Source organism: Geotrypetes seraphini, chromosome 11, assembly GCF_902459505.1.
Source record: "Geotrypetes seraphini chromosome 11, aGeoSer1.1, whole genome shotgun sequence".
In the NCBI taxonomy this organism is placed as follows: Eukaryota; Metazoa; Chordata; class Amphibia; order Gymnophiona; family Dermophiidae; genus Geotrypetes; species Geotrypetes seraphini.
Genome location: NC_047094.1, coordinates 115863871 through 115877291, shown reverse-complemented (window position 1 = coordinate 115877291; position 13421 = coordinate 115863871). Strand labels below are relative to the sequence as shown.

General features: G+C 45.5%; 1 protein-coding gene across 6 annotated transcripts in view; it reads left to right on the top strand.

The window, feature by feature from the left end:
* TPX2 (TPX2 microtubule nucleation factor) overlaps positions 1-13421 on the top strand; it is a 221505-nt gene that overhangs the window by 102816 nt on the left and 105268 nt on the right. For 4 of the 6 annotated variants that reach the window (XM_033962526.1, XM_033962525.1, XM_033962527.1 and 1 more), the window contains exon 9: positions 2649-2861. The exons of the other annotated variants lie outside the window; for them this stretch is intronic. In XM_033962526.1, the coding sequence (XP_033818417.1) occupies positions 2649-2861 (213 nt within the window). The remainder of the gene's footprint in view (positions 1-2648; positions 2862-13421) is intronic. 6 annotated transcript variants of the gene reach the window in all.

Genomic DNA, 13421 nt, shown 5'->3' with positions numbered 1-13421 from the left:
TCTTAGTACCCACAAATTTGGCGATTTGGGGGTGTCCTGGAAAGGGGTTTTTGGGTGGTTTCCCTGCATTCCCTAGGCCCCCCCCCCCACCACCTGTAAGATCAAAAAAATCACTGTTTTTCCAGGTTCCCTGTGATTTTCCAGAGCCGTTTTAGGGCAAAATCAGCACCTGCGGCGGCCATCTTGGATTTTCTTTAAAACACTTAAAAGTATATTTTTTGCCCTTAAAAGCTTTGTTTTTGCTCCAAACTACACAGATGTCCACCTCAGGACAGGATGGCATGGATTCATGCCTCCATTATGGTGGATGGCTGGTGGAATCTCAGCCGCAATTCACGTGCGCTGCAGCCCATGTGGGTATGTGACGTGCGCAGATTCCTCATTTGGAGAGTCCCATTTTGCCTCCTTCTACTGGAGACGCTTTTGGCGCATCCAGTCCCCCTCAAAAGGGTGGGACATGCGCTTCAGCGAAATGCAAGTGCAGCTTTGGGGGAAAAAGTCTTATTCTTTGGCTAAGAGCACTAATACTGCGTTACGCAGCATGGCTTTTGCTGCTGGTGCATATTTCCTGCCTGCAAGTGTCAGATAATGTGTCAGGCTCTTCTGGTTGAAAAAGGCTGTGCCTGCTTCTTCCCCGTTGGAATCCAGTGCTGCAGATGGGATCTGCTGTCCCTCTGGATTCCAGCATGTCTTTGTGTTTCCTTTTAGTGACGCCATCGCTTCTGCCCCTTTGCTGTCACAGGTTTTTTCTACAGCATCCACCTATGTGACTTTTCTGGCTGATCTTCGTGATCCCACAGTGGGTCCCCAGTACTTAAGGTTGTCCCGGCTGTGCGAGGTTCTTCCGTTCGGATCAGTGTCTTGCACTCCTTTCTCAGTCCTCAGGTTCCTGAACCTGATAGCGGACCACCAGCTGCTGGCAGAATGTTTCTCCATGAGTGATCTGCGTCCGCTACTAGCTTCCTTTCAGGACATTCCAGACTGGGATGGGATGCCTTTAGTGACTTGGGAGTTCCAGAAGGGTCCCCTTAAATGTGCCGGGATCATAGCGCGCATGCGTCCCATGGACCTGGAATTCTCCAAGAGTATAGCTTTGCTGAAGGAGGTTTTGGCTGTGGCACAATCACTAACCGCACGGTGTGGTGGAGGGTGATTTCGGACCAGTGGGTCCTCGACATGCTCAGACAGGGTCTCCGCTTTAAGTTTTTTCTTCCATTGGATTTCTTTCTGTTCTCGCCCACGGGAAATCCGGAGCAAGCCCAGCGTGGGTGGGCCATGGTTCAGGGATTGCTAGATCTGGCAACGATGGAACCGATTCCACATGAAGACTTGGGTTCAGGGAGATAACTCGATATTCTTCATCATTCCAACGAAAGGCTCCAAAGATTGGAAGCCTGTTCCGGACCTCGAGACCGTGAATACCTTTCTGCACGTACACTGTTTACGGATGGCAACAGTGCATTCAGTTTTGGTGGCGGTAGCACCTGGGGAATTCTTGGCTTCCCTGGATCTCATAGAAGCTTACCTCCTCATCTTGATTTTTCAGGAGCACAGGAGGTTACTGCAGTTTCCTGTACTCAGTCAGCATTGTTAATTTGCAGCTCTGCCCTTTGGGCTGACAACGGAGCCATGTTCTCTCTGACATCTTACTATCAGGACTGTGTTTCTTGTAGCGGTCCCATCTGCACGTAGAGGGTTGGTGTTTCAGGCTTTTTCATGCCGAGATCCTTTCTCTGCATCTCAGATTCTGCGGTTTTCTTACGGTCAAATATCTTTCTTTCCCCTGAAGGTGGTTTCCCTGTTCCTTGTCAGTCAAGAAGTTCGGTTGCTCGCCTTCGCTCTGTCGGGCTCCAAGGCCCAGGTGTTGCAGTCTCTGGATGTCCAGTGTCTCCTTCTGAGAAACCTGGGAACCTCCAATAACTTATGTCTTTCAGACCGTCTGTTTGTCCTGGCGTGTCTGACTCGCAGGGGCTGGCCTGCTTCCAGGGTTTTCATCTCTAAATGGATGCATGCAACCATTTCCGCTGCTTATGTGCCAGTGGGGAAGAGGCCTCCCCTTGGAGTAAGGGCTCTCTATCCGAGGGATGGCTTCCTCTTGAGCCATATCTTGCACTGTTTCTCCTGAGGAGATTTGCAGAGCAGCCACTTGGGCCTTGATTCATGCCTTAGCCAAGCTTAACCAATTTGATATGGCGGCTAAGCAAGATGCTGCTTTGGTCCTGGCGGCAGGCTCATGTCCCCCCCCCCCCCCCCTGATGTGTTGGGATTGCTTTGATACGTCCCGCTGGTGAAGATTCCAGTTTATTGTACAAGAAGAAAAGATTAGGTTACTTACCTCTGCTAATTTTTTTCTTGTTAATAGACTCTAGAACCTTCACACCCGCTCATCTCTTCTGTCCGATTTGCAGATCACCTGACAGTACCTGGTAAGTGGATGTCTGTCTTGACCAGCCTCCCTGAGACTCCCTTCTAGTCCTTTCTATGTAGGGTTGGGGTGTTAGAGGGATCCTGGGGTGATAACCCCATCTACACCCTCAGTCTGTGTTTCTTTTTCAATGTTATACTGTTCTTTAACATTGTTCCAATTTAAAGTTATGCATAGTTTGGTCTTTTGACACTAATTGTTTTGATTTGTGTCTCCTGTGCAGAAATGGCATGTAGTGGGGAGTCTCCGCACCCCTCTCTTTCCTTTCTGGTGTTTCCTGTTTTTCTTAAGTCTATCTGACTTGTGTACAGACTGGAATTCTAAGGCACGTGACAGGATGAAGGTTTGGAGTACCTGCAGCTCAGAGCTAGAGAGGATACATAAACCCGCTGGTGAAGATTCCAGAATCTATTTACAAGAAAGAAGATTAGCAGAGGTAAGTAACCTAATCTTTCGATCAACCAAGATGATTAAAGGGGATCGAGCTTCTCTCATATGAGGAAAGACTTAAGAGGTTAGGCTCTTCAGCTTAGAAAAGAGATCTCTGAGGCGAGATATGATTGGAGTCTACAAAATCCTTAGTGGTATAGAACCGGGTAAAAGTGAATTTATTTTTTACTTTATCAGAAATTGCAGACTAGGGGACTCTTGAAGTTATAGGGAAATACTTTAAAATCGAATAGAGGAAATATTTTTTCACTCAGAGAATAGTTAAACTCTGGAATGCATTTCCTGAGGATCTGGTAGCAGTGGATAATGTAGATGGGTTTAACATAAGAATTGCCGCTGCTGGTCCATTGTGCCCAACATTCCGCTCATGCGGTGGCCCTTAGTTCAAAGACCAGTGCCCTGAGTCTAGCCTTACTTGTGTACGTTCTGGTTCAGCAGGAACTTGTCTAACTTTATGTTGAATCCCTGGAGGGTGTTTTCCCTTATAACATCCTCTGGAAGAGTGTTCCAATTTTCTACTACTCTGGGTGAAGAAGAACTTCCTTATGTTTATACAGAATCTATCCCCTTTTAACTTTACAGAGTGCCCTCTCGTTCTCTCTACTTTGGAGAGGGTTAACAATCTGTCTTTATCTACTAAGTCTATTCCCTTCATTATCTTGAATGTTTCGATCATGTCTCCTCTGTCTCCTCTTTTTAAGGGAGAAGAGATCCAGCTTCTCTTATCTCTGTGTACGGCAACTCCTCCAGTCCTTTAATCATTTTATTCACTCTTCTCTGGACCTTCTCAAGTAGTACCTTGTCCTTCTTCATGTACAGCGACCAGTGCTGGATGCAGTATTCCAGGTGGGGGCGTACCATGGTCCAGTACAGCGGCATGATAACCTTCTCTGATCTGTTTGTGATCCCCCTTCTTAATCATTCTTAGCATTCTGTTCACCCTTTTTGCCGCCGACACACATTGCGCAGATGGCTTCATTGACTTGTCGACCGGTACTCCCAAGTCTCTTTCCTGGGGGGTCTCTCCAAGTACTGCATCGGACATTCTGTATTTGTGTATAAGATTTTTGTTACCGTCATGCATCACCTTACACTTATCCACATTAAGATGTCGCGGCTCATTTCTTGAGTGTGTTTGTCACATTGCAGGTCTTCGCAATCTTTTTGCGTCCTCACTACTCTGAATAACTTTGTATCGTCTGCAAATTTAATCACCTCGCTCGGCTTTCCAATTTCCAGGTCGTTTATAAATATGTTGAACAACACGGGTCCAAGTATCGAACCCTGCGGCACTGTACTCGTAACGCTTTTCCAGTCCAAATATTGTCCATTTACCCTACTCTTTGTTTCCTATCTGCCAACCAGTTTTTAATCCACGTGAGTATTTTACCCTCGATTCCATGACTCGCAATTTTCGAAGTAGTCGTTCACGTGGGACCTTGTCAAATACCTTCTGAAAATCCAGATATACAATGTCGACTGGGTCACCCTTGTCTATCTGCTTGTTTACTCCCTCAAAGAAGAGCAGCAAGTTCGTCAAGCAAGATCTTCCTTTGCTGAAGCTGTGCTGGCTGGTCCTCATCAGATTGTGTCCTTCTAGGTAAGGGGTAGTCAGTTCCTGTCCTCGAGAGCCGGAGCCAGGTCAGGTTTTCAGGATATCCACAATGAATATGTATGAGATGGATTTGCATGCACTGCCTCTTTGAGATGCAAATCTATCTCATGCATATTTATTGTGGATATCCTGAAAACCTGACCTGGCTCTGGCTCTTGAGGACCGGAATTGTCTACCCTTGGTTTAGGTGATCAACGATTCGGTCCTCTGTCAGCGCCTTTACTATCTTTCGCAGTACCGAGGTCAGACTCACCAGTCTGTAGTTTCCCAGTTTTCTCCTCGAACTGTTCTTGAAGATCGGCGTAACATTCGCCACTTTCCAGTTTTCCGGAATCCTTCCCGATTTGATCAACAGATTGGGTATTAGTTGGAGCAGTTCAGCTATAGCCCCTTTCAGTTCCTTGATTACCCTCGTATGAATTCCATCTGGTCCTGGGGATTTATCGTTTTTACGCCTATCAATCTGCCTGCATACCTCTACTAGACATACCGTCAGCCCTGTCAATTTCCCGTCTTCGTTTCCTGCGTATAGCCTTTTGGTTTCCAGTATGTTGTGTATATCCTCTTCGGTAAATACAGATGCAAAAAAATGTTTAGTTTGTCGGCGATGGCTTTATCCTTTTTTAGCACTCCCTTTATTCCATTGTCATCCAAAGGCCCCACCGCTTCCTTCGCAGGTTGTTTCCCCTTAATATATCGAAAGAGCGGCTTCAAGTTTTTTGCCTCCTTGGCTATTTTTTCCTCGTAGTCTTTTTTTGCCCCTCTTACCGCCTTATGGCACTTACTTTGATGGTTGTGCTTTTTACAGTTTTCGTCCATTTTTGACCTTTTCCATTCTTTAAACAGTCTTCTTGTCTCTGATCGCTTCCTTCAACGCTACAGTGAACCACGCCAGTTCCTTGTTCTTTTTCCTCTTGGATCATTTGTTGGTATGTGGTATATATAGACTTTCCTCTTCGATGACTGTCCTTAAAAAGGGACCATGCTTGTTCTAGCGATTTTACAGTGCTTATTCTCTTCTTAATCTTCTTTCCCACCATGAGTCTCATCTCTTCATAATTTCCTTTTCGGAAGTTCAGTGCCGTGGCCGTCATTCTGGATCGATGTATTGCTCCTGTGTCCAGGTCGAAGCGGATCATATTGTGATCACTGCTTTCCAGCGTCCTTTCTACTTCTACGCCTTTACGCTGGTCCTCGCAGTCCGTTTAGAATTTAAGTCCAGAATTGCATTTCCTATCGTTTTTTTCCTTAACGAGATGTTCCAGGAAGCAATTGCCTATAGCATCCAGGAACTTGATCTCCCTGTTGCAGCCGGAGGTGCCTAGGTTCCAGTCTATCCCCGGATAATTGAAGTCGCCCCTTGCGTTGCTTCTCTTGCAGTGTCATTTAATCTCGTCCGTCATTTCTCCATCAGTTTCTTCTGACTGCCCTGGGGGTTGGAAGTAGATGCCGATCTTCGTTTCCATTCCATTTATTCCCAGAATTTTGGCCCATAGAGACTCTACCTTATTTCTCATTTCAGGTGTGTTCTCTTCGGTAGACTCGATTCCCTCTTTGATGTATAGGGCAATACCCCCACCTTTTGACCTACTCTGTCTCTGCAGTATAGCTTGTATCCTGGTAGCACAGTGTCCCAGATGTTTTCCTCGTTCCACCATGTTTCCATGATGCCGTTGATGTCAAGGTTATCTTTTTGTGCCATAGCTTCCAATTCCCTCATCTTATTCCTTAGGCTCCTTGCGTTCGTATACACTTCCCCCTCCCTTTTCGCGGTTTCCACACTCGTGGTTTCACAAATTTGTAATATTTTTTTTTGGGGGGAGGGTTTGGGGGAAACCATGTTTTATCACGTTCATAGAAACATAGAAGATGACGGCAGATAAGGGTCATAGCCTATCAGGTCTGCCCACTCTACTGACCCACCCCCAAGTCTACTATCCTAGGGATCCCACTCGTGGTGACAGGTTCCTTTGGCTTAACCCTCTAAGGGATCCCACATGGGCATCCCATTTGCTCTTAAATTCTTGCACGCTGTTTGCCTCGATCACCTGCATCGGGAGCTCATTCCAAGGATCAACCACTCTCTCGGTGAAGAAATATTTCCTGGTGTCGCCATGAAATTTCCCATCCCTGAGTTTGAGCGGATGCCCTCTTGTGGCTGAGGGTCCTTTGAGAAAGAGAATCTCTTCTTCCATCTCGATACGGCCGGTAATATACCGTATTTTCGCGGATATAACGCGCACCCGTGTAAAACGCGCACACGGGTATAGCGCGCAGAAACCACACTTGTATGTACGGAAACTTTTGTATACAGCGCTCATGGGTATACCGTGCATGCTGCCCGACTCTCCTCTGGCCACCCCGACTCTCCTTTCGCCCTCCCCGATTCTCCTCTGGTTGCCCCGACTCACCGTTCACCCGCCCTGACTTTCCGTGCACTGCCCCGCCTCTCCATGCGCTGTCCCGACCCGGAGTTTTCTCAGCAGAATTTCCCAGACCACCTCTTCCTCTCAACACATTGACACGCTAGTGGGTTTATTTTATAGCTTTTTCACTCCCTTCGGTCTGCCTGTCCCCCTTGAAGTCCTGTCCCCCCTTGAAGTCCTGTCCCCCCTTGAAGGTCTGCCTGTCCCCCTTGAAGTCCTGTCCCCCCTTGAAGGTCTGCCTGTCCCCCTTGAAGGTCTGCCTGTCCCCCTTGAAGGTCTGCCTGTCCCCCCTTGAAGTCCTGTCCCCCCTTGAAGGTCTGTCCCCATCCTGAAAGCCTGATGCCCCCCCTCGACGTCCGATTCTTCTCCCCCCTCGGCAGGACCACTCGCACCCCCACCCCGAAGGACCGCCGACTCCCCGACAATATCGGGCCAGGAGGGAGCCCAAATCCTCCTGGCGACGGCGACCCCCTAACCCCACCCCGCACTACATTACGGGCAGGAGGGATCCCAGGCCCTCCTGCCCTCGACGCAAACCCTCCTCCCCCCCAACGACCGCCCCCCCAAGAACCTCCGACCGCCCCCCCAGCCGACCCGCGATCCCCCTGGCGACCCCCACGACCCCCCCACCCCCCTTCCCCGTACCTTTGGTAGTTGGCTGGACAGACGGGAGCCAAACCCACCTGTCCGGCAGGCAGCCAACGAAGGAATGAGGCCGGATTGGCCCATCCATCCTAAAGCTCCGCCTACTGGTGGGGCCTAAGGCGTGTGGGCCAATCAGAATAGGCCCTGGAGCCTTAGGTCACACCTGGGGGCGTGGCCTGAGGCACATGGTCGGGTTGGGCCCATGTGCCTCAGGCCGCGCCCCCAGGTGGGACCTAAGGCTCCAGGGCCTATTCTGATTGGCCCACGCGCCTTAGGCCCCACCAGTAGGCGGAGCTTTAGGATGGATGGGCCAATCCGGCCTCATTCCTTCGTTGGCTGCCTGCCGGACAGGCGGGTTTGGCTCCCGTCTGTCCGGCCAACTACCAAAGGTACGGGGAAGGGGGGTGGGGGGGTCGTGGGGGTCGCTAGGGGGATCGCGGGTCGGCTGGGGGGGTGGTCGGAGGTTCTTGGGGGGGGCGGCCGTTGGGGGGAGGGGGGTTTGCGTCGAGGGCAGGAGGGCCTAGGATCCCTCCTGCCCGTAATGTAGTGCGAGGTGGGGGTAGGGGGTCGCCGTGGCCAGGAGGGTTTGGGCTCCCTCCTGGCCCGATATTGTCGGGGAGTCGGCGGTCCTTCGGGGTGGGGGTGCGAGCGGTGGGGGTGCGAGCGTCCTTCCGGATGATGAATCGGGCGTCGGGCGGGGTGTGAAATATGTAAAAAAAATTTTGTATACCGCGCTCAGGCATATAACGCGCGAAGGGTATGCGCGGTACGTAAAAACGCGTATAATGCGCGCGTTATATCCGCGAAAATATGGTACTTAAACGTCTCGATCATATCTCCTCTCTCCCTACGATCCTCGAGTGAGTACAGCCGCAAATTTTTCAGCCTTTCCTCGTACGATAGATCCTTGAGCCCCGAGACCATCCTGGTGGCCATCCGTTGCACCAACTCTACTCTCAGCACATCTTTTCGGTAGTGTGGCCTCCAGAATTGCACACAGTATTCCAAATGAGGTCTCACCATGGTTCTGTATAATGGCATGACTTCAGGCTTCCGGCTGACGAAACTCCTGCGGATGCAACCTAACAACTGTCTTGCCTTAGATGAAGCCTTCTCCACATGATCAGCAGTTTTCATGTCTGAGCTGATGATCACTCCCAAGTCTCGTTCTGTTGAAGTTCTAGCTAAGGTCTCACAATTCAAGTTGTAAGTTCTGCACGGATTTCTGCTTCCGAGGTGCATGATCTTGCATTTCTTAGCGTTGAAGCCCAGCTGCCAGGTCGAGGACCAAAGCTCCAACAAATGTAGGTCCTGTGTCATACTATCGGGTGAATTGCCGTCTCTCACTATATTGCATAGTTTGGCGTCGTCAGCGAATAACGTTATCTTACCTTGAAACCCATGAGTTAGGTCCCCTATGAATATGTTGAAAAGGAGCGGGCCCAAGACTGAGCCCTGCGGTACTCCACTGGTCACCTCCGATGTTTTAGAGAGGGTACCGTTAACTACTACCCTCTGAAGTCTGCCACTCAGCCAGTCATTGACCCATGTAGATAGTGTTTCTCCCAGCCCCATTGATTTCATCTTGCTCAACAGCCTGCGATGTGGGACACTATCGAAAGCTTTGCTGAAGTCTGGGTATATGACGTCCACGGATTTTCCCAAGTCTAGCTGTTTTGTTACCCAGTCCCACCTCTCTCCAGCCTTCCTCCCGGCATCCCGGCCTTACCTGGTGGTCTAGCAGGTTTTCGGGGCAGGAGCAATCTTCCTACGCTCCTGCCCGTGCAGATTGCCAATAGGGAATGTCTGCCATGAGCTCCCGCCGTAGTCTCGAGAGACTACGGGAACTCACGGCAGTCATTTCCTATTGGCGATCTGCATGGGGCAGGAGCGTAGAAAGATCGCTTCTGCCCCAAAAGCCTGCTAGACTACCAGATAAGGCCAGGATGCCAGGGGGGAGGCGAGGGTGGGTCAAAGCCAGATATGAAAATATTTGCGGTTTTTCTCCATTTGCGATCCGGCCCTGTCCCTATCCCCCACAAATACAAATTTGTGGCCTATTATTTTCTTGCATTTCCTTCCCTCTTGTGTCCCTTTCGATTTGTCAGGATTTGTGTTTTGCCTATGATCCGGTGAGTCTTCCCCGCTATCTTCCTGTACGATATCCTCTGGGTATACCGTATACCTGTCAGCTTTCCCCGTCTTCCTCTACAGACTTCTCAATTTCTCTCTTGATGTTGCTTGCAAGTAGCCTCGTTCCGTCTCCATTGAGGTGGAGTCCATCCTTCCTGTATAGCTTGCTCTTCCCCTAGAACGTCGTCCATCACCAGAACATCGTCCTTTAGCGCACAAAGTGGAATCCTTCTTCCTCACACCAGCGCCTTATCCACGTGTTGACTGCTTGCAGCTTTGTCTGCCTCTTCTCTTCGGGCCTGGGTACCAGAAGGATGTCTGAGAATGCTACGCTCAGTGTTCTGGTCTTCTGCTTCCCTCCTAGCATCTGGAACTGGTCCTTCAGTCCTTCTCTGCTGTAGTTCCTGTTGCTCACGTTGTTTGTTCCCACGTGGATCACCACCGCCGTATCTTCCTCTTCCACATTGTTGATGATCCTGTCAATGTGGCTCACTATATCTTCTATCTCGGCTCCGGGTAGGCAGGTCACCAGCCGATTCTGTCTTCCTCCCGCTATGTGGTTATCGACTTGTCTGATGATGGAGTCCCCCCTCCCCCCCTCTCCGCGATCACTGTCCTTTCTGTCTTCTCTTGTCTCTCCATGGAGGAAAAATCCATAGTCTGCTATTGAAATAGACATGGGGGATGCCACTGATTTGCCCTAGGATCATAACATGAAATGTTGCTACTATTTGGGGGGTTTTGCCAGGTATTTGTGACCTGGATTGGCTTCTTGGAAATAGGATACTAGGTTAGATGGACAGTTGATCTGACTCAGTATGGCAGTTCTTATGTACAATTAAATAGCATAACATAACATAACTTCTTCTATAACGCCATAACCAAATGATTTCTAGGCGGTTTACACAGAAGAGGGCTTGGATAATCAGCGAAATACAAATGGTTAAAAAATACAAACAAGTTTCTTAAATAAGGTATGCTGAACTGATCTCGGCTACAAGGGGTGTGATAAGCTAGCTTTGATGTAGGGTGGCTTGAGAAAGAAGCCAGGCTTTCACCTGCTTTTTTTTTTTTTTTTTCTTCATTATTTTTTATTTTCTAATTTTACATGAAGTGTACATAATAATAAAATACAATTGATAAATGCATATTATCACTTTTATATCTAATACATTATATATCTAAATTTGATTTTCCCCCTCCCCCTCCCCCCTCCCTTTTATTACTTTAATATAATATTTTAATTTTCAAATTTTTATAAAAAGTATACAACATATTAGAATACAATTGATAAATATTCAATAATTTTTTTATATCTAATATAATATAATCTAAACAAATTTTGTCCCATTTCCCTCCCCCCACCCTTTTATTACCATTTATTCATACGTTACATTTTGTATAATATATTATAACATACTATATATACATTGATTTTTCTTACCCCCCCTCTATGTGTGTCATAAAAAAGATCCCTAAAAGAAGAAAAGAAGAAGAAACATCATATTATTTATTCATTACAGTATTTTGTCAATGGCCCCCATATTTTTATAAATTTAATATATGTCCCCCTTTGTATTGCTATTGTTCTTTCCATTTTAAAAATATGACATATTGTATTCCACCAAAATGTGTAATTTAGGTTGTTGTAATTTTTCCAATTGTTAGTTATATGTTGAATGGCAACCCCTGTCATAATTAATAAAAGCTTATTATTTTCTGGTGAAATTTGACTTTTTTTTCTCATCATTGTTCCAAATAAAATTGTATCATATGATATTGCAATATGATTTTCCATTAATTTATTAATTTGTGGCCAAATTGAATTCCAAAAAATTTTAATATAAGGACAATGATATAATAAATGATCTAATGTCCCTGGTTCTAGATTACAGTGCCAGCATCTATTAGACTTAGAACTGTCTAGTTTTTGCAATCGAGTAGGGGTCCAAAAAGCTCTATGTAATAAAAAGAACCATGTTTGTCTCATAGATGCCGACACTGTACATCTCATTCTCCAAGACCAAATTAGTGGCCATTGAGATGCATTAATTTGATGTCCAATCTCAATGCTCCAAATGTCTCTTAGACCATTTTTTGGTTTTTTATTCAAATATCCAGATATTAATTTATACCACAATGCGGCTTGATGTCCTAGGAAGTCTGCTTTAAAGCATAAGAACTTTAAACTATATTGATTGTTTAATGATTTCCATTCAGGGAACCCAACCTGAATGGCCTGCTTCAATTGCAACCATTTAAAACTTTGTGTTTTATTAAGACCAAATCTATGTTGCAATTGTGAAAAATCCAGCAGTTTACCTTCTGAAATAATATCATCTAGAGATCTAATTCCTGCAATAATCCAGTTCTTCCAAAGGATTTGAGCTCCGCCAATTTTGATCTTGGAGTTTATCCATATGGATTGATTAGTTGATTTATATATTGGGATGGGTGTTAATTTATCAATAAATCTCAATGTTTTCCAAGTATCCATTATTATTTTATTTTCTCTGTATCTTTTAGGTATATTAATACTTGGTAAATGAACTAAATTTAGGGGAAACATAAGGCGCCATTCCAAATATAACCAATCTGGTGCATTATCTATAAGTTCTGGGAGGATCCAATACATACCCTGACGTAGAATATAGGCTTGATGGTACCTATAGAAATTTGGAAAATTTACCCCACCCTCCTTAATTGATTTTTGCAAAGTTACTAAAGCTATTCTAGGTGTTTTACCAAGCCAAAGAAATTTTGTTAAAATTCTATTAAGCTTTTTATAAAAGGACCCCTGAAAATAAATAGGTATCATACTCATTTGGTAGCAAACTACAGGTAATATCATCATTTTAATAGTTTGAATTCTTCCCCACCAAGAAATATGTAATGGGTTCCATTGTTCACACAACTCCGTAACTTTTTTTATTATATATTTTTCATTTTCTTTTACAGTATCTTCAATTGTATTTTTAACTTGAATGCCAAGATATTTAAATCCTTCTTCTTTCCATATGAATGGAAAAGTATCAAATAATCCTTTTACACAATAAACATTCAAGGGTATAATTTCAGTTTTATTCCAATTAATTTTATAACCTGAAAATTTGCCAAACTTATCAATTAATTCTAATAAAGAAGATAAGGTAGACTCTGGATTTCTCAAATAAAGCAAAATATCATCAGCATAAGCCGAAATTTTATATTCCATATCTGAATATGGGATACCTTGTATCTCCTTCGTTTGCTGCATTGCTAACAATAAGGGTTCTAATATAACATCAAATAACAAAGGAGATAAAGGACAGCCTTGTCTAACTCCCCTCTGCAATTGAAAACCATCAGATATTTTATTATTAATATTTAGTCTTGCAATTGGGAAGCTATACAAAGTTTTTACCATTTGTATAAATCCAGAACCTATACCAAACCATTCTAAAGCCTGATACATAAAATTCCATTCTACTCTATCAAATGCCTTTTCAGCATCTAATGAAACTGTAAAAGCCGGTTCATCCATTTTTTTTGATAAGTTTAGCATGTGAAATAATAATCTAGAGTTATTGGAGGAGTGTCTTTTAGCAACGAAACCCGTTTGATGCATATCTATAATATGTGGGAGAGCTTTGGCTAATCTCAAAGCCAAAATTTTCGCCAAAAGTTTATTATCAACATTTATCAAAGATATAGGCCTGTAATTTGAAACCAAAGTAGGATCTTTATT